Source organism: Mycosarcoma maydis, chromosome 11 (assembly GCF_000328475.2).
Source record: "Mycosarcoma maydis chromosome 11, whole genome shotgun sequence".
Lineage (NCBI taxonomy): Eukaryota > Fungi > Basidiomycota > Ustilaginomycetes > Ustilaginales > Mycosarcoma > Mycosarcoma maydis.
This window is the reverse complement of record NC_026488.1, coordinates 567141-591107: the sequence shown is the minus strand read 5'-3', so window position 1 is coordinate 591107 and position 23967 is coordinate 567141. Positions and strand designations below refer to the sequence as shown.

At 54.5% G+C, this 23967-nt stretch overlaps 8 protein-coding genes across 8 annotated transcripts; 6 read left to right on the top strand and 2 right to left on the bottom strand.

Annotated features, from left to right (window-relative positions):
- Positions 1–748: 748 nt before the first annotated feature.
- On the bottom strand, positions 749–1936 carry UMAG_04063 (uncharacterized protein; the record flags this gene model as incomplete). Its single annotated transcript, XM_011392200.1, has 1 exon — positions 749–1936. The coding sequence occupies one exon, from the start codon at positions 1934–1936 to the stop codon at positions 749–751; it is 1188 nt and encodes a 395-aa protein (XP_011390502.1).
- A 697-nt stretch (positions 1937–2633) lies between these two features.
- Positions 2634–6050, top strand: UMAG_04062 (uncharacterized protein; the record flags this gene model as incomplete). The annotated part of the gene is made up of 1 exon (XM_011392199.1): positions 2634–6050. One exon carries the CDS (start codon positions 2634–2636, stop codon positions 6048–6050), a length of 3417 nt encoding a protein of 1138 aa, XP_011390501.1.
- Positions 6051–7435: 1385 nt separating this feature from the next.
- UMAG_04061 (uncharacterized protein) lies at positions 7436–8921 on the top strand (the record flags this gene model as incomplete). The annotated part of the gene is made up of 3 exons (XM_011392198.1): positions 7436–8199; positions 8304–8425; positions 8734–8921. 3 exons carry the CDS (start codon positions 7436–7438, stop codon positions 8919–8921), a joined length of 1074 nt encoding a protein of 357 aa, XP_011390500.1.
- A 1595-nt stretch (positions 8922–10516) lies between these two features.
- UMAG_04060 (putative dicarboxylic acid transmembrane transporter) lies at positions 10517–11672 on the top strand (the record flags this gene model as incomplete). The annotated part of the gene is made up of 2 exons (XM_011392197.1): positions 10517–10670; positions 10810–11672. 2 exons carry the CDS (start codon positions 10517–10519, stop codon positions 11670–11672), a joined length of 1017 nt encoding a protein of 338 aa, XP_011390499.1.
- A 124-nt stretch (positions 11673–11796) lies between these two features.
- Positions 11797–14976, bottom strand: UMAG_04059 (anaphase promoting complex subunit CDC16; the record flags this gene model as incomplete). The annotated part of the gene is made up of 1 exon (XM_011392196.1): positions 11797–14976. The coding sequence occupies one exon, from the start codon at positions 14974–14976 to the stop codon at positions 11797–11799; it is 3180 nt and encodes a 1059-aa protein (XP_011390498.1).
- A 639-nt stretch (positions 14977–15615) lies between these two features.
- UMAG_12251 (uncharacterized protein) lies at positions 15616–16245 on the top strand (the record flags this gene model as incomplete). The annotated part of the gene is made up of 1 exon (XM_011392295.1): positions 15616–16245. The coding sequence occupies one exon, from the start codon at positions 15616–15618 to the stop codon at positions 16243–16245; it is 630 nt and encodes a 209-aa protein (XP_011390597.1).
- A 442-nt stretch (positions 16246–16687) lies between these two features.
- UMAG_04057 (uncharacterized protein) lies at positions 16688–17740 on the top strand (the record flags this gene model as incomplete). Its single annotated transcript, XM_011392195.1, has 1 exon — positions 16688–17740. One exon carries the CDS (start codon positions 16688–16690, stop codon positions 17738–17740), a length of 1053 nt encoding a protein of 350 aa, XP_011390497.1.
- A 1114-nt stretch (positions 17741–18854) lies between these two features.
- On the top strand, positions 18855–23675 carry UMAG_04056 (putative ABC transporter involved in multidrug resistance; the record flags this gene model as incomplete). The annotated part of the gene is made up of 1 exon (XM_011392194.1): positions 18855–23675. One exon carries the CDS (start codon positions 18855–18857, stop codon positions 23673–23675), a length of 4821 nt encoding a protein of 1606 aa, XP_011390496.1.
- Between the last annotated feature and the right edge of the window lie 292 nt (positions 23676–23967).

The following is a 23967-nucleotide window of genomic DNA, read 5'->3' as shown; positions in this document are numbered from 1 at the left end:
GAGTTTCTGCGTATCGAGGTTCGGCTTTGCAGGCCCTGGTAAACGTACGAATCAATGAGCGAAGGTCGAATGCATAAGCTGCTGGAGGAGCACATCTGCGAGCGTGCTGGTGTGCACAAGTCAAGTTGATCTCGTCAAGCTCGACTGGCTCGAGCGCCGAGATTCACGCCAGAGTGAGTCACGAGTGGAGAAAGCCAATCTTGCAAAGCAGTCACCAGCCACGCACCACTAATCACAAATTTCTGCCGTCCCTACCGTACAATCACGATTCACAAACCACAAACATGCACGTCGTAAGCGATTGCCGATGCAGCCGAGTGTCGAGTTGATCGATGCACGACGGCGCTGACAGCACTTACGACTAAGTTACTGTAAGTTATGGACTTTGTTGCTGCTTGGCGTGCATCTGCCCCGCATTTTTTTTTTCTTTTTTTCTTTTTTTCTTTTTGTGTTCGTGCCATCGGTGCACAGCGCTGCTGCCCGTTGCCGCGAACAAACTCACTCACGACTGTTATGGTTGCTGCTGCACAATGGTGGCGATAATCTTTCTATTCATTCCCCATCGGGTAAGCAGGCGTTCAAAAGATTCGACTCCGACTCCCTCGAGCGTGTGCACAACGTTGTGCTTCTCTCAGAAGGCTGTGTACTACGAGCAGCTTTAGCGCACAAAACGCCAGGTGACAATTCTAAACAGGAGCGTAGACGTGGTGCTTGACGAGCGCCTTCACTTGGATGAGATCCAACTCGTCTAGAGCTTACTTGTCATCCACCCAAGCATTCCTTTGCGCTTGCTTTCGTTGGGCAAGACGCTCCTGTCCACCCACTGCTTGAACGTCTGCACTACGATACCGGGAACTTCGTTCTGGATCCAATGGCCGCTTCCGGCCACTTGGACAAATTCGGTTTGCGTAACGTGTTTCTTCATTGTCCTACCTAACGCCGGAGGCACAGCTACATCGTCGTTGGGCATGATGAGCAAGGCTGGCAACGATTCTGGCAGGCTCTTGGATGTCAAAGCGCGATCCTCTTGCCAGTTGATCTCTCTCGTACGGTACCAGCTCAGAGGACCTTCCATGCCTCTGCTGCGGAAGAGGGTGATGTACTGGTCGAGAAGCTGCTTGTCCATGATGCTGCGTCCGAGGTCCTTGAGCGGGATATGGGAGAATTCAGGCATGGTGAGCAGCCTTTCGAGCTTGCCTTGCAGATGCCAATCGCGCAGCTCTTGTTCGTTGGCCGAGTCGGCCGAGAACAGGCCTGGGATCATGAAGATAATCGCGAGGAATCGATCGAGGTGCTCCTCGATGATCTTGGTGCTCCTCTCTTCTGAGAAAAACTTCTGGTAGCCAAAGCTGGGTACGCTCTTGAGCACCGAGTCGATCGGGATCGGTTTCGAGGTGGGCGCTTGGAAGGGAACGCAAAGACCACAGACGCCCATCACTCTGTGCGGATACCACTGGGCGAACCTCCATCCGAGCCACGATCCCCAGTCGTGACACAGCACAATGACGCGACCGTTGCTTCCATCTGAACCGAGATGCTCGGCACCATATTTAGAGCGCTTTGCTGCTTGAGCGTGATCGAGCAAGCCGTTCAAGTCGATCGAGATAGCTCTGCCACCGTACTCGGCGAGCCTCGGTAGAGTTCCGGCGGGTGCCGAAGCAGCCGACGTGGGCGGTGCTGAGCTCAGTCCGTATCCCAACAGATCAGGCACGATCAGACGAAAGCCGGCGAGTCGAAGAGGCGCGATGACGCTGCGCCATCCGTGCGAGAAATCGGGAAACCCATGCAGCAGAAGCAACGTGGCTGTCTCGGGCACACCTGTGGGCGGTTGGTAGTCGAGATAATGATACCTACGCTGCGTCGGCGTAGCGTCCGGCTGCGACGGCGGCGTAGTGAGCGGCGTTACATAGAATCGAGAAGCAGTGATGTCCAACATGTCTTGAACGCGTCGTGACAGGCTTGGCTGTGTTGGTGGAAGTCTGCCAAGGTGAAAGCTTTGTTGTCGTTCTAAAGTGCGGCTGTATGGCGGACTGTGCTCTGCGTTAGGCACAGTGCGTGAACCGGTGTTGCCGGAAGCCGGCTAAGCAATCACGAATCACGAATCACGAATCACAAATCACAAATCACCATTCCGGCGCGGTACTCCACGCTTACTTGTGTGGCGATGTAACATTCCTATTTTGTTCCCACGTGTCCCATGTCCCACGTCCCGTTTCCCGTGTCTGGCCGGCCTACGTTCCGCGTGTCCTGATTGCTGCAAATCACGAATAATCGTGAATTACTCAGGCGACAGGGTCCAGTTGTAGATAACTGACGACTAACTGTAACTATCAAATAATCACGAATCGTGAGTCGGGCCCAAGTGCGAGTCGGAGCAACGGCGCTTCGCTGAGCGTAAAACCGTGAACGCGAAACGCTTCTGTCACATGTCACGTGTGTCACGCTTTGCTGATTCATTCAAGGGTCCATTCGTGATTCTCTTGGACGCCGATGCTGCTGCGCATTTGCGAAATTCAGAGTCGTGAGTGAGACTACAGGATCATCATCGTCGTCGTCTCCATCTCTAGCACCTTGTACGTCTCGCCTGCTACCGTTTTCCTATCACCATCTTGGCACCAGTTTGGACAGCAATCATGTCTCGGATACTGGCTCAAGACGTGCTTCAGCAGCAGCAGCAGCAGCAGCAGCAGCAGCAGCAGCAGCAACGTGTGCACTCCGCCGGTGGTCTACTTGGCCTGCCTACCGAGCTCATTCACACCATCCTGCTCTCCCTATCACCGATGTGCATCGAGCACTATTCGCAGACGTGCAAGCTCGCTCGACATCATGTCTACGGTGATACTCGAAACGGCGACCTTCACCTCTGGAAACGGCTCTACCTGCAACGCTTCGACAACTTCCCCAGCCTTTGGGATGTTCCCTACCCCTCGTTACATCAGCACGACTTGCAACACGACTCGTCGCAGAACGGCCATATGGCGACTGCGTCCAGCTCTTCAGAGCAATCCTCCTCTTCAGCCACATCACTTCCACTGAAGCAAAAGGGTGTATCCAACGTCATGGCTCTTGTCCAACTCCGAGACCGTGCAGCGAGGCTTTATGCCGGAGATCCGAGCAACCATGCATCCATCTCGTTGAACTTTAACGCTGTTCTCACCGCTCTCCTCTCCGTCATCGACACGGCTGTACCATGTCAAGATCCAGACAAGTGTCTCAACGCAACCTGGCTCGGCGAGTCGATCCTCTCATCCGGTCAACCTACCTGGGCTCAATGGATCTTTCCTCGCAAAATCATGCGCTCTCTCGACGAGTTCAAGTCCGAAGCCGCCCACTATAGCTCTGCTGGCCGGTCCAAGTCGCCCATGCAGCAGCGCAAGCGTCGTCGCCTCTCTGGTGCCAATGCTACCTCGAGAATGCAAGACGGATGCGCGCCATCTACATCGGCAGCCGCAGCGAGCTCTTCGCGCCACACTTCCTCATCCAAATCCAACGGTGAACGTCCCGAATCGGTCCGCAGACGGTCTGCACGCTTGCTCAAGCTCATGTATCCCGAATCCCTTCATCCACTTGTCGATGCAGGTCTCGACATTGACGCGCTGGTTCAGCCTCAAATGCGTCTGGCAGCACGCATCCATTGCTTGCACGGCATACGAGCCTGGAAGGATTCTCAAAAGCAGCGACTCACAGAAAGTCCACAAGAGATCGCAGGTCAGCCCAGTCGCGACGGCTTGGCTCACGAAGGAGCAGCACAGGTGACAGCACAAGAAAACGCCACCAATGCACAGCACGAACCCAGCAATCCCCAGTCACAGCCTACGCAACCAGCAATCCAGCTCAATGCCACCGTAGAGGATAACGTTGGAGGAGAAGAAGAAGAGGAGGAGGAGGAAGAAGAAGAAGAAGAAGAAGAAGAAGAAGAACGACAACAGGATGATGAGGATGTCGACCCGGACGACCACGATGATGATGATGACGACGACGACGATGACGACGACGAGAGCTTTGACGAGACGCCCGCTGCCATCCTGCGCCATCGTCCTCGTGTATTTGGGCCCAGCTTTGGCTTCTGCAGTGCGCCAGACGAGGAAGACGAGGTTCGTGCTCGTATGAGACAACTTGTCTACGACTCTGGCTACTATGGCTCTTCCAACGACTACGCTCCTCTCCATGCCTGGCGTTTACCTATAGAGACAAATGTGTCGGACAACAACGGCGATGATGACGACGACGAACAAGACGCGACTCAAGACGCTGACGACTTGAACGTTACAGATGCTGCAGCAACACAGGCCAGCCAGTTCGACGACGACAATGTGCTTCGTGACGCGGCGGAATCAAGCGACGATGACATCCCAGATGATCCCGTGCCCATCGAGATTGAGGTAATCCGCGACGGCGATGGCGACAGCAGGCGCACATTTCAAGTGGCTGATCGTTACGGTAACCCTGTCAGCTACAGCCAAACGACAGGACGCGGCGCTTCGGACGATGAACACGAGCACGAGCACGACCATGACGATGGCCAAGCCCAGCGTCCAACTGATCGCGTGCCATTTCAGTCCCCTGATCTAGGTTCCTATGATGCTGACGCCGGAATCTACACATACGAAGGTAATCAGGGCATCGGCATCGTCACAGGCAGGGACAACATCCAGATCACAATCGGAGGTACCGTCGACTTTGTTGCTACAGGCGAGCTCACTGTGCGCTTCATCCGACCAGGTCTGCTTGCAGAGACCATGCGTGTCACCAGCGGACACCAAGCCGCGGCGTTGGAATCGATCGAGTCGGACGACGAGCGAGCCATCCGAGATGACGACGATCCCGTTGTTCTTGAAGTGGATGATGATGACGATGATGTAGATGAAGAAGAAGACGACGACTTTGACGAGGATGCCAACGACTGGGTCAACTTTAGCGACGGCGAGTTCGACATGGCGGTGCTCGTCGATGGCTATCGCGGCTGCCATGCCGCCGATGAGATCTGGCCCCTCATCGAAAAGCACAATGCAGGGAAACAGAACGCGAACGAAGCTCCGAACGTTTTCAGTCTGCGTAGAAAGGCGATCCACTGGGAGCTGGTCGAAGCCATCATGGTGGTCATGTACGCCAATCTGAAAGAAGCCATCTGGCTTGAAAATTGGGGATTCGGCATCAAACTCCCCAAGATTTATGACGAGTCAGGCCTGCTGGTCAGGGACCCTATGGAGAAGCGCGACTTCCTTGAGTTCCCAACCGGCTGGATCTCGTCTCTGCCCAGCCCTACAACGACGAAGCTGCACGTCGACAAGATGTCTAACCAAGCTTCAGCTAACCGACCTGCATCACCAGCAAGGATCAACAGAGCCGGAACCGAGGCGCAAGGCGACGAAAAGCCACATGACTGGGCACGATGCGAAAGTTTTTGGGGCGGAACCTACAGCTTTTTGGACTTTCGTCACTTTATCAACTACAACGTTTGTTTGGCGCGACGACGTGCCGCCGGAGACAGGGACGGGTCACCGAAGCTCAACTTGGCTGGACTGGAAGAAGCTGTTGGCGACTGCTTGCAGCTTCGTCTGGAATTGCTGCCCAAGTCGCAGCAGCCAGCGTATGACGCGCTGGAAAAGTTAGAGGGACAACCAGATGATGAAGAGTATCCGATTCTTTACTTCCGTGGCACAACAGTGACCTACTGGGGCAACGAAGCACCCATGCCACGCGGCGGAGTTTACGGCAGAGTGCGGCCAGTCTACGCAAGGGAGGAGGATGTGGATGAGGTCATGTCGAGGTGTGCTCGTGGCAAGAAAAAGATCGAGGGCTTGCACTGGTCTTTGACGCACGTCTATGAAGGCGAAGATCGGTGGCAGCTGGAAGGTGTTCAGCCTGGACCGCCGGGGACGCGCGCGCCCATACTTGGTATATGGACGGATGCGATGCATGAGCCAGAGAGTCCAAATGGGCCGTTCGTATACTGGATGATGGACGAGCGGCCGTGGAAGGAGATCGACCGCTTGAATCGACACGAGGCACAGGTATTGGCTGCTGCGAGGGCACCGAACAACCGATAAAGCTGCATGCCACCGATTTTACAATCCGGGACTTGACCCAAAGGTTCTGCAAGAGACACATGTTCCTGCATAGAATCACGAATACGAACTTGAGCTACCAGAACTTTGGGACCGTGTGTATTCGGGTACGTGTATCTGCTTGTGGGCTATCACGAGTTCGCGTGAACCTGGTTTGGCACGGCGAGAGGCGTGAGTCGAGCGAGGAGTGAAGCCGGTTTACAAGAACGTGGTCTGACGCTTCATCAAGAGCAAAGCACGAAACGATGCAACGCCAAGAAGGTCAGAACGAAGAACGAGAACGAGAACGTGTCAGCTGTCAGCTGTACATTACCATACAGTGTACATGGTAGAGCGAGGTTTGGTCCAAAGTGGTGAATGAATTTGATATGTGTTATGTGTTTCAGTCAAGTGGTGTTTCGGTGAGCATGGCTGAAAACTGACTGAAGATGCGTGATGGAGAACAGTAATCAAGACAAACAGGAAGAAGAACCTCTTACGACATACTCAGGTAGCGTCATCAAAGAGCCGGCGCTCACCGAAGTGGAAGAGCTCTTGGACGAATTCATCCAGACAGAGACATGATGAAACGACCTGGTCCTGATCCTAGACGGAGCCATGGTAACGCTATGCCTGCAGCCCTAAGGAGCAACAACAGCACCAGGTCGTGTCTAGCTGACTACGATTCGGAACTGTCGACAAGCATCGCGCATATGTAGCAACCTCTGCAAGTGGCCTTACAACACTACTGCGTCCAAAGCACTGTACAAGCTACGCGACAGGCAAGAGTAATGTCGGAGGGACGAGAGCGATCATTGAACGGCAAAGCTGCCACTCATAAAGAGTGAGACCGACTTTTTGGAGTCGTCAGCCATGTCCGCTACTAGCATTCTGAAACAAAAGGATGAAACGAAGATCCAAAAGCGAAAGGTGAACGACAGGGTGGGTGAGGGGAAAGCCGAAATCAGGGAACAAACCACGAATTGAACGAGTACAGCACAGCTTGGAACGGATTGGAGCCATGATGCTGTTGCTACGCTCCAAGATGGAGAGGCAAAAGGAACCGCGATCAATGCGCTCAGCTATGAGGTAACGAGTACGCAAGCGACGTGGGATGGTACGATGATTCACGATTGGCATGGCCCACTTTGGTATCCCGCAAAGGTCCCTCATACTCACACACTCGTGACTGTGACTGGGTTTCGCGCACGGACGCCCCCACGTCTACTTTTCCTCGATAAAAATCGTGTATCTCGACGTGGGGGTTGATCAACGCTGTGTGTTCTTGACAGCGTTAGCCCTTTGTGTGTCTCATTCTGTCCAGTACCACATTACTCTACCTCATCGCCTACCCAAAGCAACAGACAACGTCGTAGCCTATCGGAATCATGGCGGTACCCAAGATCCTTGTCTGCCGAACGATGCCGTCCTCGGTGCTGAAACGAGCCGAAGCGGCTGGTCAAGTGCAACTCATTACACGACCTGACGCTGAAGGTGAGCAAGCACCGTCGCGAGAATGGGTGCTGTCGAACTTGCGCAACCACTCGGTGTGTGGCGCGGTGATCTGCCTTTCCGAGAAGGTGGATGCCGAGTTCCTGGATGCAGCAGGGGCATCACTCAAAGTGATTTCCACCATGTCGGTTGGTTACGACCACATTGACCTCGCGCTGTGCAAGGAACGTGGCGTTCGAGTGGGCAACACTCCGCGCGTGCTCGATGATGCCGTGGCCGAAGTCTGTCTTCTTCTCGCATTGATGGTGACGCGCCAGGTGCCGCTTGCGATTCGAACGGTGCGCCAAGGTGAATGGCCACAGAACCCTTGGACACCGACGTGCTTTACGGGACCTCAGATTCGAGGCAAGACAATCGGATTTCTGGGATTCGGTAACATTTCCCAATCGCTCTGCAAGCTGCTGGTCGCTTTCAAACCAGCAAGAATCGTGTATACGACGTCGAAGCCAAGGCCTTTCGACGAGCACGACGCGTACTTTGCCTCGTTGATGCAAGATCGTTTTCCCGTCCAGACGATCCAGGTGGAGAATGTCGAGGACAAATTCGAGATGGCAAACCAAGCCGATCTCGTATTTGTGATGGTCGATCTGAATCCCAGCACCAAGCACATTGTTAGCAAGCAATTCTTGGACGCCATGAAGTAAGTGATGCTGCAACCAGAAACAAGATCCACCATGCTGACCACAGATCATGGCCTGATTCGTTTGCTCTTGGTTTGCTTTGTTTCCCGATCTCGGCTTGAAGGCCGTCGGCCTACATGATCAACGCATCGCGTGGTGGCACTGTCGACACAGCCGCGTTGGTCGACGCACTCCGGAACGACAAGATCGCCGGAGCCGGACTGGACGTTATCGAAGGAGAGCCAGGTACGTTGTCCCCCTATAGGTAGCGAGAATCGGAAACATCCCAGCAGAACTCGGCAAGATCCGAACGTCTTCACTACTCGCATCGGAGCGTTTCCGTGAATCCCATCGGAAGAAATCACCCCTCGTCATTGATGACGGCGAGAGGCGAGTTTTCCCCTCCTGCTGTTTCCGAATGTCCGTTTTAACCGCCATGCTTGGCCAAATACAGTACTCGCAACTGATCACGGATAATCATCGCATACTGTGATGGCGGTTCGGCGAATTTTTTTTTCTTTTTCTTTTCTTTTCTTTTTTTCTTCTCGCACCAGTCGTCCACGCGGATCACCCTCTGCTCGCGCCTGATTGCAGAGACAAAGTGGCGCTGTTACCGCATATCGGCAGTGGCACCACCGAGACACGTCGAGCTATGGCGGATATGACGATGAACAACCTGCTCGGTGCGCTGGGGTTGAGGCAGGAGAGCGGACAAGAGTCGAGCATGGAGGCGGAGCTCTAAAGTGACCCACCCACCCACCTCGACCGGCATCTTCTACCGAACGCAGCTGTGTGTTTGAGTTCTGCGAGTCGGTTGTTGCTTACTACTCGTGATTGTGCACCACCGCGCACGTTTTGGGAAATGGAGTGGGTGAGGGCATATCTTACGTCTTGCACGTGCGCTGTTGGTTGCGGCGGTGGTGAGAACATCGCAGGGAATATCATTCTACCAGGTGGATCGGCACAAGCGGGATTCCGGTCTTGATCGGTTGCGAGCATTCGGGAATACTCGTCCTATATCTGCACACACATACACCTCATATCGATAACAGCAACGTGGGTTTGGAGTCAGAAGTATATCCCGACAAAACAAATCTACCAAAAGTCAATCGTGAAGATCAGCTGCGGATCTTTCCGACGCGACGCTGTTCAACTCCACATCGCTCTGCTTGCACCAAGCCCGCCAACAAGTACAGTATATCTTGAAGAACGTTAAATAACCACGAATCACGAACCACGAATTGTGAATCACGAATCACGAATGTCACTTTTGGAAAACTGGTCGCTGGTCGTTTTTTGGCCTGGGTGAAGTGCAGATCAGCGATCCCAAACTAATACATAATCGATCGGGCGATATGCGACGAATCTACGATTGGGCAGGGCAGACCCTGCAGCTTTTACCCCGCATTTTCTGTTTTGGTGCCTGTCTTATCAATCTGCCAAGCGACAATCACAGAATCACGATTTTTTGGGGCGGCAGTCACGAGGTTGGCAGTCGGAGAGCTGGAGCGCTGCTGGAGCGCTGCTGGATGGCTCGTGCTCAAGAGCCACAGCCTTCGGCAAAGATGCAATAGCGCTCGGCCGATTCAAGCTTGGATGCGCGCGCCAGATGCGTGCTGAGCATGTCATGCACTTGATGGAGCGCTCACTGCTCTGTCTCGCTTGAGCGAGCGCGGCGACTAAGCACGCCAATATAGATGCGAGCAAACGAACCACAGAGTCCAAGTCGGGATTAACTAGTACAAGTGTGACATGCACTCGGCACTGTCGGTGCAAGAGACGCGTCTTGACACAGGGCGCGCGCGGACACTGGACACGGGACTGGGCGTCTGGTTGAGGTGCGTCTGTGGTGAAGCGCTGGCTGAGATTCACGATTCACGATTCACGATTCACGATTCATGATTCATGATCCATGATTGCGTCCGGCTCTTTCCATACGGTTGCGTTGCGCAATTTACACACCGCCGAGCGTGTTCTCCGCTCTCCGCACCTCGCCGTGACTCGGTTACTGCTGCGCTGAGCGCCCACTTTGCGGCGCGCCCGCCCGCCCGCCCGCCCGCCCGCTCGCCGTTCCCCTCGCTGGCCTCTGCTTTTAAAAGAAGCGCGTCGATCGGACGTTGGCTCTGCCCTCTTCCCGCTTCTCACATCACGTCGATCCTTTGGCTCGCTCGTCCGCTCTTCGCTCTCTTAGCAGATAGATAGCATCCTTGACCTTGGTTGCGATCAGCAAGCGTTGTTCTCCAGATCCCGCGCGCCCGTTATCAGCATCGCTCAGCGTATCCTCGTATTCTCCCGCTCTTGTAATCCATCCGAGTGCAGCATCTTGCTTTCAGCTCCATGTCGACGTTTCGCATCCCCTCGGCGTCTGGTACCAACGCTGGCACCTTGAATGCTGCCAAGGGAGCACTTGCTGGCGCTGGCGCTGGCGCTGCAGCCAGCTCCTCTTCCAACAACAAGGCGGCTCCAAAGACCTATCCTTTCTGGCTAGGAGGTGAGTTGCAATTTCGATCGGCTCGAACCATTGCCACTCATCGTGTGGCGGCTCGAGCCTTGTACGTATAGCGTATACTGACACTTGGTGATCTCGCTGCTCGTTTTCGTTTTTGTGTTTTTACTTCTCAAACACACAGGCGCAGCCGGCTGCTGCGCTGCATCGATCACACATCCTCTGGACCTGACCAAATACCGTCTCCAAACCGCCACGGTGAAGCAGGGCATGTTCAGGACGATTGTGCGTTCAGTTCAGACGGAAGGCGTCACTAGTCTTTGGCACGGCTTGACTGCGACGTTGCTGCGTCAATTTACGTATTCGGTGACGCGCTTCGCGGTATACGAGGATATGAAGTCGCGCGTTAGTGCGCGTTCCGGTAAAGCGCCTACCACGGGAGAGCTCGCGTTGTGCTCTGGAACCGCAGGTGCTGTAGCTGGTGTGGTTGGCAACCCTGCCGAGATCGTCTTGGTTCGGATGTGTTCGGACCTGAATCTGGCCAAAGACGCACGATACGGCTACAAGAACTGCGTCGACGGACTCGTCCGCATCGTCAAGGATGACGGTGCGTCGACGTTGTTCCGAGGTCTTTCGCCCAACGTCTTCCGTTCCGTCGTGATGAACATTTCGCAACTCGGATCGTACGATCTTTTCAAGCGCATTCTCCAGAAGCTCGACGTGATTCCTGACGGCGCGCTTCTGCAGACCGCTGCGAGCTTCTGTGCTGGTACGTTGAGCACTACACTCTGCACACCGATCGATGTCGTCAAGTCGCGCGTCCAGAACTTGAAAAACAGCGCTGGCGCCAACATGCGCGTTTCCAGCGTCATCCGTGACGCACTCGCCAAAGACGGCCCTGCTGTCTTCTTCAGAGGTTGGACCCCAGCCTGGCTCAGGTTGCAGCCCCAGACAACGCTCCTCTTCCTCTTCTTCGAACAGTTCAAGCAGCTCGTCGACAAGAGCCGCCACATCAAACAGCACACCGAGGTGCATGTCAACAATTGATTTCTGCATTCAATTTCACACCTCTGTTTGCGTGCCACATGCCGTCGCGGGGTTTTTTTGGTCTTGGTTTGGATTTAACTTTAGTTTTCGATTATTACATGCTGTGCATCAGAGTGGGTCGGTATCAAGAGGTAGACTCGTCCATGAGAATGCTACTCTGATCTACTGCATCATGGATTGTGCGATGCGTGCGGAGCATAGTGGAGGGGACAGAGGAGGTGTCGAGGCTCATTTCGGCAGCGGTGGCGGTGGAAGCGTCAGCTGCCGAGGCGTGTATGGACGCATGTTGGCCGAACGACGATTGGTCGGTGGGGCTCGGTGCGCCATGTTGCAGGCTAGATTTCGACAAGTGCAATGAAGCCGACATGTGCGTTGGTTCTGGACTTGGGCTCGATGCGTTGGGCGACAAGGCGTCGAGTTGTCGACTTTTTCCCTTGCGCTTTCGCATGTCGTCCTCGGCTGCCTTGTAGTGCTGCTCCGACTTGCTGAACAGCCTACCGTTCGGATCGTAACGTGTAAATTTGGCGACGCCATACTCAAGTCGCTCTTGCAAGACGAAATCCAGCAACTCGGTCGCATGCGCGTCTCGCGCGTTGATCGACAGCGCAGAGTGATAGTGCTGTATAGCCTCGTCCAATTCATCGCGTTTGTGAGCGAGCATGCCCAAGCACAGATGCGCCTGGTAATTGTGCGGATCCAACTCGACCACCGACTCAAAAGCCGCTTGCGCCTTGTCGTCGCTACCCATACGCATCTGCGCAAGCCCCAAATTGAGGTAGCACGACTTCCAGCTCGAAGCCGCCTGCTGCGTTTCGCGAGCTAGCGAGATGGCGCTCTCGAAAAACTGCACGGCGCCATCCACGTCTCCCGTCTGGAACGCGACCACACCGCGTTCGTTAGCCAGCAACGGATCGTGCGACAAGATTGCCGCCGATCCTTCGAGTGATAGACGTGCCAGCGAAAGGTTGTCTTGATGCAGGTGCTCCATCCCCACGAACAGCTTGGGTAGATGCGATTGAGGGAACAGCCGTGCCGCTGTAGAATACGCGATGATCGCCTGATCGCTTTCTCCCTCCAACGCAAACGTGTGCCCAAACGCGATCCAGCCGGGCGCGAAGCGTGGATCGAGCAACGACGCTTTGCTAAAGTAGCGTCGTGCTTCCGCCCACCTCCGCGTGCATGCGTACCACGTACCCACCGCGTACCACGACACGGCCAGCTCTGGTTGCAGTTCCGTCAACCGATGCGCCAGCATGAACAGCGCCGGTCGAAGGTTCTTCAGATGGTAGGTACACGAGATATGAATCGGCAGTGTCGCAGGATGGTCCGCCGACAGCTCCAAGATCCGACTCGTCACGATAAACGCATCGCTGAACCGCAATCTGGAATACAACTCTGCTGCCAACCCATGCAGCACATCCGGATCATCGCCCAATCCGTACTCTTGCACCAAACGTCTTCTTGCCACCGCTGTGCTCTCAACCAGCTTCTTGCCCTGTTTCGACAACTGCGTAGTGTACAACAGTCTTACCAGCTCGTAATCCTCCACCGCACCTTCTTCGTCTCCAGCCTGAGAAGCGTACTCCAAACTTTGAACAAAACTCCACTGTTCTTCGGTCCCCAGCATCTCGCCATCGATTAGCGCTGAAAAAGCTTCGTAGTTCTTGACGTCGAGCGCAAGCGCTGCCATGAACGCATCGCGCGCACGCGGCAGGTCTTCCAGCCGAAGATGGATCTGGCCGCGCAGAAATGCAACCGACGAGCCGAGCTTGATACCTCCATCGTTGGCAGGTCGCTTATTACTCGCCGAAGATCCCCAGTGCTCGGTCTCGCCGAGCAGGTCCAATGCCTCGTGATACTTTGCCAGTCGTACCTGACACTGTGCGGCGAGGTATCGACAGGCGAGACTGTGGTTGACCAGGATGGGTCCGTGTGCTGGCGCTAGAGTGCTGTTCTTGACTTGATCCACGTCCGATTGCAGATCATTGCGGCCGGTGGCCATTGACTTTGATGCTGCTCCAGATTTCGGTCGCTGCGACGTGCGTGAAGGCGCATCTTTCAGGATGATAGATCCATCGCGCTCGTGATCGATGCAAGTGGCTTTGAGAAATTCTTCATCCGATTCTGCATCTCTGCCACTGCTCTCGGTTTCTGAAGATGCCGTGCCTGTAGCTGTGACGCTGAAATCACGCTTTTTGCGTTTGCCCGTTGCGGAAGATGTGGTGGAGTACATGCTGTCCTTTGTTGTCGAGCGTGCCATGATACTAGCGGGTAGAATTGAGCAAGAACGTGTGCGCTGCAGTACCTCTTGCAGAGCATCTTGGTCTTCTTGCACATTTTCGGATGCTAGGAAGCCTTCTGCACCGGTATGCTTGGCCGAGCAAGGTGCTGAATCGGTATGGGCTGCTGTCGGTGCGCTGGTTGATCCGCTCAGGGATCGAGAGCGAGATGCGGCAGTTCGCAATGGTGATGTCAACAACTGCTCAGCTCGAGCGTACTGGTGTGTGTAAAAGTAGCATTGAGCGAGGTGATAGGCATCGTTGAAAGCAGCAGCAGTCGTCTCGAGTGACAAGACTTTCGAGCCCCAAAAGATGGCTGTGTCGTAGAGATGCTGCTGCATAGCGTCCTGCCGCCACCGACGAAGCCGTGTTAGTGTCGAAGCTGTTTCTTCCTGGTCGACATCGACATCCTCATCCTCATCCTCATCCTCATCGCTTGAATCCAGTGCGTGACCACCTTTTTGCGCAAACGCCAATTCTTTCTGACTCTCCGCTTCCACATCCGAAGATGAAGCCAGCCCGTTGGCTACTAGCGGGTCGGAATGCAGATGGTCGTCCGACGGCTGTGACGACTGTACCACTGGTCCGAACGTAGCATGGTTGCTCAGCCTCGACCTGGCAGCCGAGCGACGCTTGGGAAGGGTATGATGTGCACCAAGCCCGCTTGTATCTTGGTCTGCGATCGAGTCAAGCCTCGAATTTTGAGAAGTGACGCGTTGGCGTTTGGCAGAAGGCGATCCGGCAAAGTTGGGTCTGGACTTGATGCCTCTGGTGAGAGCAGGGCTCAGGTCGAGCAATCCACTGTTGTTGGCATCGTCATCGTTACGGACAACGCTGAGACTGCCATCTGGATTCAACGTGCCGATGGTGGGACCAAGCGGTTGTGCAAGGTTGGTGGGTGTATGTGGAGACTGTGGAGCCGATCGAGAGCCAGAAGGACCTGCCACGGCTAGTTTGGTGATCTGACGAGGTAGAGGGCTGTAAAAAGGAAAGCCGGGGCTGGAAGCGGTATCGTGTGGCACCATGACCGCTGCCGATTGCAGTGTGCAGCACAGCTAAAAGCGCAACGATGAGACGGGATGGTGGTTAAGGGTCACAAGCTGTCAAAATCAGAAATATGCGTCGAGTGTGTCTCGTGTCTCTTGTCCGCGCCGTGTTGGTCTTTTTACGCGACTTTGACAGAGGCGCAATCTTTCATACGACCTAACAGATAGAAGGATTCTTCCTCATTCACGATTCACGAACCACGAGTCGGATCCGCAACACGAGCTTCGAGAGTCGTGAGTGCGCGAGAGAGCGAGAGTCGTGAGTCACAGAGTGTCTGTCTGCTTAGACCCCGAATCGCTTGCTCGTGTTGCTCTGTTTTTAAGGCTCCTTCTCGCCATGACAGTTGGCTCAGCAGCATGCAGCCTCCGTCGCTAGACGATACGCAAGAGCACACGAATATCTCATCTGGCCTGACTGACAACGAAACATTGCAGATCGATTCTCGAAACACTGTGCTCGCCAAGCCGCGTCTGCAACCCATCGAGAAACCCATCGCCTCTTCGTCTTTGCGCTCGGCGGAAGCTTCGCCAGGCTCGACACCGTCCGAGGCTCAGAAGCAACACCCACTGGCTAACAGCATCATCTCTGTGCTCGACTTGCCCAAGTAGCTTAGCAGCATGTCTACACACGAACACAAGCATGCGCCTCGAACGGCAGCCACCGGTGGAAACGAGGCGATTCCAACCGTCTCTGCAACTGGAATGCCGAGAATCATCCCGCGCCACAAAGACAGACGAAGCTCGTCGGAGCAACAAGATATTGACGAGAAAGAGGGTTTGGCACCCACAGAATTGCAAGACGCAGCACAGGATTCGGACGCTTTCGACTCGGACAGCGACGAGCCGGAAGGGCAACAGCCGAGACCCAGTTACCCACCCACTGGATCACTGACACTAGCAGCTTTCAACCCGTACTCTTCGATCCCTCTCTCGCGTCGAATGGCGCTCATCTCTGGATCCATCTTCATCAATCTTGGTCTGCCTTTCCTCAACGGTGTCATGCTGGGTTTTGGCGAGATCTTTGCCAGAGTCGTCGTTGCTCCGGCGTTGGGAATCACTGGCGTTGGATGGGCCGGTGAAACAGCCAGAGCAGTTGCGAATTGGAGCAATTGGGGCAAAACACGATCATCAACACAAGGCGAAAAGCGCTGGTCAGGCGATCTGGCTCAACAGCGTCAGCCGGGCGACTTTGACGATTGGTCTGCAACCAACGATGGCGTTGCATCCGGACCTCGTATTGAGGTGTGATGCGATAGCATGCACCCAATCGACATGACGTTATGTATCATGACCAGATCTGAAGCATGAAAGCCCGTCTCGGCATGGTCGTAGCGAATTCGTGATTTGTGTTCTTTGGCGTATCTGTGTTAAGTTGAGACATCATCCTCCACTTGTGACTCGTGACTTATTTCCGCTCAGGCGTGAGGCTTTCGTTCGGCCTGTGCAAAGCGTGAGGGGTGGCTCGAGCGACGTTACAGCATTTTAATTGCCGTCTTGCAACTAAATGCCGAATAACCGTTCGTGGGTTGAATTTGCTACACGCTGGCTTGGGCTTGCTGTTCCTTATAAGTCAGGAATAGGTTACACAAACAGAACATGCTCAAGCTTGACCACATCCATCCTTGCCCCATTCAAGATTGCCCCATCCCCTGCGGTTCACCCTTGCACTCAGCAGTCTAGTCAGTCTACCATGTCTGGCCCGTTGGTACTCATCACCGGGATCACCGGTTTCCTTTCGGCGCACGTGCTTGACGCTGTGCTCGCGTCTCCTGCCAACTACAAGGTCCGAGGTACGCTTCGATCTATCAGCAAGAAGGACGAGATCCTCGCTCGTTTGAGCGCACAAGACCGTGAGAGGGTCGAATTTGTCCAAGTGGCCGATATAGCGACGTCGGATCTGTTGGCTGCCGTTCGAGGAGTCGAGATCATCCACCACGTCGCTTCGCCTTACCAGCTCAACGTACAGGATGCCGAGCGTGATCTGCTGATTCCGGCTGTCGAAGGCACTTTGAACCTGCTACGCTTTGCCAAGCACGAAAAGAGCGTCAAAAAAATCGTCATCACCTCTTCGTTTGCTGCTGTGACAAACTTCAAAGATGGTGGCCCCTACCGTCCTGGCTTCGTCTATACAGCTGATTGCTGGAACCCTTCTTCGTACGAGGATGCGATTAAAGCCGGCGGCGCAGGTGCATTCTCCTACTCGGTCAGCAAGAAGCTCGCCGAGAAAGCCGCTTGGGACTATTTGGCCAACGAAAAGCCTCACTTTGAGATTGCCTGCATCAACCCACCCATGATCTACGGCGCCACGTTGCAACCCGTTGCCAAACTGTCCAGCCTCAACACGTCGAGCAAAACCATCTACGGCCTCATCAACTCGGCCGACTCTATGCCCGAAGACCGTCTACCTCTCTTTTGCCATGCTCGCGATGTCGGAGATGCACATGTCGCGACGACCGAGAAGCCCGATGGTATGGGTCAACGATGGTTGCTGTGTGGAGGCAAGTTCACCTGGGCTCATGCGGTCAAATTCATTGCAGAGCAATATCCAGATCTGCAGGACCGCCTGCCTAAAGGTTGGAAGGAGGCTAGTGCCAATCCACGCGACTTGAACACCATTGTTGATTTGGACACCAAGCCAGCACAGACCAAGCTAGGAATGCAGTTCCGAGACTGGCAAATCACGCTCAAGGAGTCGCTCGATAGCTTGCTCGAGTTGGAGAAGCGTCCTGGCTGGAAGAACTGATGGCTCACTGGTGTAGAAGTTGTTGTCGTGAGGCAGCTAGATGCATTCACGATTCGTGATTCGTGATTCTGCTCATCCAACGATCGAACGATCGTTGGTTCGAACTAGGAATGGAATGGAAATGATGCTCTAACATCCCTGTGCGCCTCCCGAGTCTTGGCACCATGCACACGTCAAGTCGTGAGTGTCACGTGTCGTACATACTCACAACGCATGACTCGTGACTGTTCATGCTGCCTCTTAGCTGTGAGTGTGGTTGCTCTCCCATGCGCGTGCTGGTGGCCAACCGCACGTGGCCACGGCTCGTGGCTCTTACTTTCCGCTGTTAGATCACCCTTACCTTCATACACTTAACGCATCGTGCATGAGAGGATTCACGATTCGTGATGGACGATTCGTGATTCGTGATTCACATTGTGGCGTCCGATGCTCCGCGGAGATGCAATCAAGGAGTTTCAGATTTCGCGGAAGACGGTTTGTATTTTTTGGCGGTTACCTTTTCCGGCGAGTGTGAGATACATGCTTGATGTTTTCACCGTTTGCGAGGTAACCACCACGTGAGGACGAGGGAAAGCGCGCACAACAGTCACGGGCATGAGAGTCACGGGTCGTGAGTTGCCACGGAATGTCCAATATGAACCCAAAGACGGATGAACCCAAAGACGGAATGTGTGGAATTGCGCGAGCTCTCTGCTCGTGCATGTTACCACTGACGACTAACTGTCACATAAGTTACAATGCCTGAAGCAGGCACAGAGCAAACAAACAACATTCACATTTGCCACATTCCGCGTTCGTGTGTGGTGTATTTTCATTCGTGATTGTACCACACTCGGTGATGACACCCACAGTTTGCCTCGGCTGGTTCGTGTCATGCTTGCTGTGCAACGAATGTTCTTTCAAAGCCGTGTGAATCGTGTTTGCACTCAGTCCCTCTTGCTTTGCAATCTCACGTCTGAGAGCGGCTCATTGGTAGATACTGTGTACGGAGGACAGGTTGACCATCATTCCATTGGTCTATCTGCCTTTCACGTCCTTCCACCATCTCTGCTTGATCCTTCCTCGCGCCTTACCTTTTGGACCCAAGCTACGCGCCCTCGACGTTTTGCCCAGAATGGAGGCCAACACGTCGGCTGCACATCCTGCCCCACCCATCGCAAATACAAGTGTCAATGAGTACAGCGATGCTGTTGATGTTGGGGGTACCGCTGCTGCCACCACTTTCGCTGGCTCTCCGGTGATCAACAGTGATGGTCAGCATTCTAGCACAGACCATAACCATGCTTCATCTGCGCCTGAGATGCCGCCCGTTGAACGTATCAAGAGCGGTCGAGGCAGCGTGCCCCTTTCCTCCATCGACCCACAAGGCATGGCCGAGCTCACCCGCCGGCTTACCGAACACTCGATGCGCGCTCGTTCCCGCACCACTGACGGCGACGGCGGAGAGGAGGCGCTCGGCTTTGACCCCTTCGACAAGAACGGCAAGTTCGATCTTGAGCGTTTTCTCCGCCTCGTCATGCAGCAAGCCGAGGGCGCCGGAAACGAAGTGCGAGAGATGGGCCTCGTCTGGCAGAACCTTACCGTCACTGGCCTCGGCTCTGGCTATGCGCTTGGTGACACGGTAGGCTCGCTTCCCCTCAAGCCGTTTGAGGCGCTCAAAAACATCAAGTCGTTGCTTCATCCTCCTGTCAAGGTCATCATCGACAATTTCGAGGGGTGCATCAAACCTGGTGAGATGCTACTTGTGCTCGGTCGTCCTGGCGCAGGATGTACTTCGTTCCTCAAGACGCTTGCTTCCTACCGAGATGGATTCCAGGACATTACCGGAACCTTGCTGTACCAAGGCATGGACCACACCGTCATCGACAAACGTCTCCGCGGTGACGTCGTCTACTGTCCAGAAGACGATATCCACTTCCCGTCGCTCACCGTATGGCAAACGCTCGCCTTTGCCGTCGCCACTCGAGCTCCGCAGGCTCGTCGACGACTCAATCTTCTCCAAAGCGAGGACACCCAAACGCGCGATGGCTACATCAAGACTCTCGTCGAGGTGGTTGCCACTATCCTTGGCTTGCGTCACACATACAACACCAAGGTGGGCAACGACTTTGTTCGAGGTGTCTCGGGAGGCGAGAGAAAGCGAGTCAGTGTCGCCGAAACATTTGCTTCAAGAGCCAAAGTGGCGCTCTTCGACAACTCGTCACGCGGTCTCGATTCCAGTACGGCGCTCGAGTTTGTCAAGTCGCTTCGAGTGTCCACGGACATCGCCAATACCACCACCGCCGCTTCGATCTATCAAGCAGGAGAAGGCCTCACGCAGCTCTTTGACAAGGTGCTCGTTATCAACGAAGGCAGGCAGGTCTACTTTGGTCCCACCTCGGAAGCGCCTGATTACTTCAAGGAGATGGGTTACATTCCCCAGGAACGTCAGACCACCGCTGATTACCTCGTGGCATGTACTGACGCGCACGGTCGCAGACTTCGTGAGGGTTACGAAAAACGAGCACCTCGCACCGCCGAAGAAATGGCCAAGTACTGGCAAGCCTCGCCTCAGGGTCACAAGAATCGGCAGGAAGTCGAAGCTTACCTGGAAGAGCTCACTTCCAAGGTTGACGATGCTGCCGTCAAGCGCTACAAGGAGGTCGCACGTGAGGAGAAGGCGAAAAATACACGCAAAGGCAGCGCCTATATCATCTCTCTTCCCATGCAGATCCGACTTGCCGTCAAGCGACGTGCGCAGATCACATGGGGTGATATTGCCACACAAGTCATCATCGCCTGCGCTTCTATGTTCCAAGCGATCATCATGGGATCCGTCTTCCTGCTCATGCCCAAAAACACGTCGGGCTTCTTTTCCCGAGGTGGTGTGCTGTTCTTTGCTCTGCTCTACAACTCGTTTACTGCCATGTCCGAGATCACCGCTGGTTATGCACAGAGACCGATCGTCATTCGTCATCGACGCTTCGCCATGATCCACCCTTTTAGCGACGCACTCGCCAACACGCTGCTCGACATGCCGATCCGCCTCATGACTTTGACCTTGTTCGACGTTATCCTCTACTTCATGGTCGGGCTTCAATACACGGCCGGCCAATTCTTCGTGTTTTACAGCACCACGGCACTCATCACGTTTACCATGGTTGCTTTCTTCCGCATGCTGTCGGCTGCGACCAAGTCCGAATCGCTGGCTACCATGCTCGGAGGTCTTGCGATCATTGATTTTGCGCTTTATACCGGCTACGTAATCCCGAGGCCGTCAATGGTGGTTTGGTGGAAGTGGCTTTCGTACTGCAATCCAGTAGCGTTCGCTTTTGAGATCCTTCTCACCAACGAGTTCAGAACGCTCAACGTCCCCTGCGCCAACTTTATCCCTGCCGGTCAGGCCTATGCTGATGTCTCGGATCAGTACAAGACATGTGCAGTTGCCTCTGCCCAACCAGGTCAGGATATTGTGATTGGATCCGAGTACCTCGCGCAGTCGTACGGCTACACTTGGTCGAACGCAGGACGCAACGCTGGCATTATTTTTGGCTTCTGGTTCTTCTTTTTGATCGTCTACAGTTTGGCGTCAGAGTTCCAGAAGGACCCGAGTGCTTCCGGTGGTGTCATGGTCTTCAAGCGTGGTGCTGCGCCCAAGGAGGTGGTACAAGCTGCCAAAGCCTCTGGCGATGTTGAAGCCGGCGACGCTGCTGGTCACACCGAACGCGTAGATCGCGAGCAAGACGAGCAGGCGGACAAAGCTGTTGGCAAGCTCGAATCGTCGACCTCTGTATTTGCTTGGAAGAACGTCAACTACGACGTGCTGATCAAGGGAACTCCCAGACGTCTGCTGAACGACGTCAGCGGATTCGTCGCCCCGGGCAAAATGACGGCACTGATGGGCGAGTCGGGTGCAGGCAAGACGACACTGCTCAACGTGCTAGCACAACGTACAGATACCGGTGTGGTGCGAGGTCTGTTCAGCGTCAATGGTGCTCCTCTTCCCAAGTCGTTCCAATCCAACACGGGCTACTGTCAACAGCAAGATGTGCATCTGGGAACGCAAACCGTGCGCGAGGCGCTGCAATTCTCTGCACTGCTCCGTCAGCCACGCGAAACGCCCAAAGAGGAGAAGCTGGCCTACGTTGAGAATGTCATCTCGATGCTCGAGATGGAGTCTTGGGCCGAAGCGTTGGTGGGAGAGGTAGGCATGGGTCTCAACGTCGAGCAGCGCAAGCGCCTTACGATTGGTGTGGAGCTCGCAGCCAAACCCAAGCTGCTCTTGTTCCTCGACGAGCCAACCTCGGGTTTGGACGCCATGGCAGCGTGGAGTGTTGTTCGTTTTCTTCGAAAGCTTGCCGATGCAGGTCAGGCCATCCTGTGCACCATCCACCAGCCTTCGGGTGAACTTTTCAACCAATTCGATCGGCTTCTGCTTCTGCAAAAGGGAGGCAAGACGGTCTACTTTGGCGATATTGGACCTAACTCTACAAAGCTGGTCGAGTACTTTGGCGAACGCGCCGACAAGCGATGCGGAGAGAACGATAATCCCGCCGAGTACATTCTTGACGTGATTGGTGCCGGAGCGACGGCGACTACGGACAAGGACTGGCACGAGCTCTTCCGCAATTCATATCTGTTTACGGACATGATGAAGGAAGTCGAACGCATCGATTCTTTGGGCGCAGACCACCCTGCTACCGCTGAGGAAGAAGCGATGGGAATGCGCGAGTATGCCGAACCATTCAGTGTTCAAATGACTCAGGTGATGCGTCGAGCGTTCATGCACTACTGGCGAGATACAACGTACATCATGTCCAAATTGATGCTCAACATTATCGCTGGATTGTTCATCGGGTCGTCGTTCTGGGGCCAAGGTCGAACTCAGACCTCAGCGTCACTGCAGAACAAGATTTTCGCCATCTTCATGGCGTTGGTGCTCTCCACTTCACTGTCGCAACAGCTACAGCCGGTCTTTATTCAATTCCGTGCGCTTTACGAAGTGCGCGAACGGCCTTCCAAGATGTACAGCTGGCCGGTGGCTGTGACGGCTGCGCTGGTTGTCGAGATCCCTTGGAACTTGTTGGGTGGAACGCTCTTCTGGGCTTCGTGGTACTTTATGGTCGGCTTTCCGTACGGAAAGACAGCAGCGCTAGTATGGGGAATGTACATGCTCTTCCAGATCTACTACCAGACATTCGCTGCTGCTGTCGCAGCCATGTCTCCGAACCCGATGATCGCTTCGATTCTCTTTTCGACATTCTTCTCCTTCGTTATCGTCTTTTGTGGCGTGGTGCAACCTCCACCGCTCCTCCCCTACTTTTGGCGCTCCTGGATGTTTGTCGCCTCACCCTTCACTTATCTCTTGGAAAGCATGCTGGGAGCTGTACTCAACAACCAACCGGTGCGATGCTCTGCGCAGGAGTACAATCGGATCACGCCACCACCGGGTCAATCGTGCGCCGCGTACCTCGCCAATTTTGTCACCTCTCTTGACGGACCAAATCTGGGCACGGGCTACTACATTGACGGACCCAATGGCTCATGCGACTACTGCCAGTTTCGCATTGGCAATGATTACCTCCGATCGATCGAGTTGAACGCTTCGAATCGATTCCGCGACATTGGTATCATCTGCATCTATATCGTCTTTAACGTGCTCCTCTGCTTTACGTTGTTCTACTTCTTCCGAGTCTTTAAGCTTTCCAGCTTCAAAAAGAAGGATGGAGAGAAACAGCCAACGATTGCGGACCAAGACGAAAAGCCAACTGTAGCAGCGGAGACGGTATCAAGGGCGGACGCGGGCGCTGAGAAGGCTGTACATGCACTTACGTCGACTTCGGCAGCTGCCAAAGGACCAGGACACGAAGGTGCCAGCCAGCCAGGTCTCGTCGCCAACCCCTTCGGTGGTGGTGCAGGTCAGCATGGCGTGCAAGATGTTCAAGCAAAGTTGTGAATGTATGTTCCTTTCGATCTTAATCACACCTCTTTCTCGTATAGTCGTGAGTGTCAGTGCACGTGTGGCGACAAAGATCCAAGCAAGCCAAAGACAAGGCTGTGTCCAGTCACGAGTACTGTCCCATAGTCGTGATTTGCGGAGATACACGAGTAACTCAATAATCCCTGAGGCAGACACGAAAGATTTCTTGGTAAAACAACTCGGCCGATAAAAACTGCCCCAGAAGGCAGATTTTGAGCAATTCACGATTTGTGATGTCACAGTTTCAACACGGCTGATCAAGTCACGA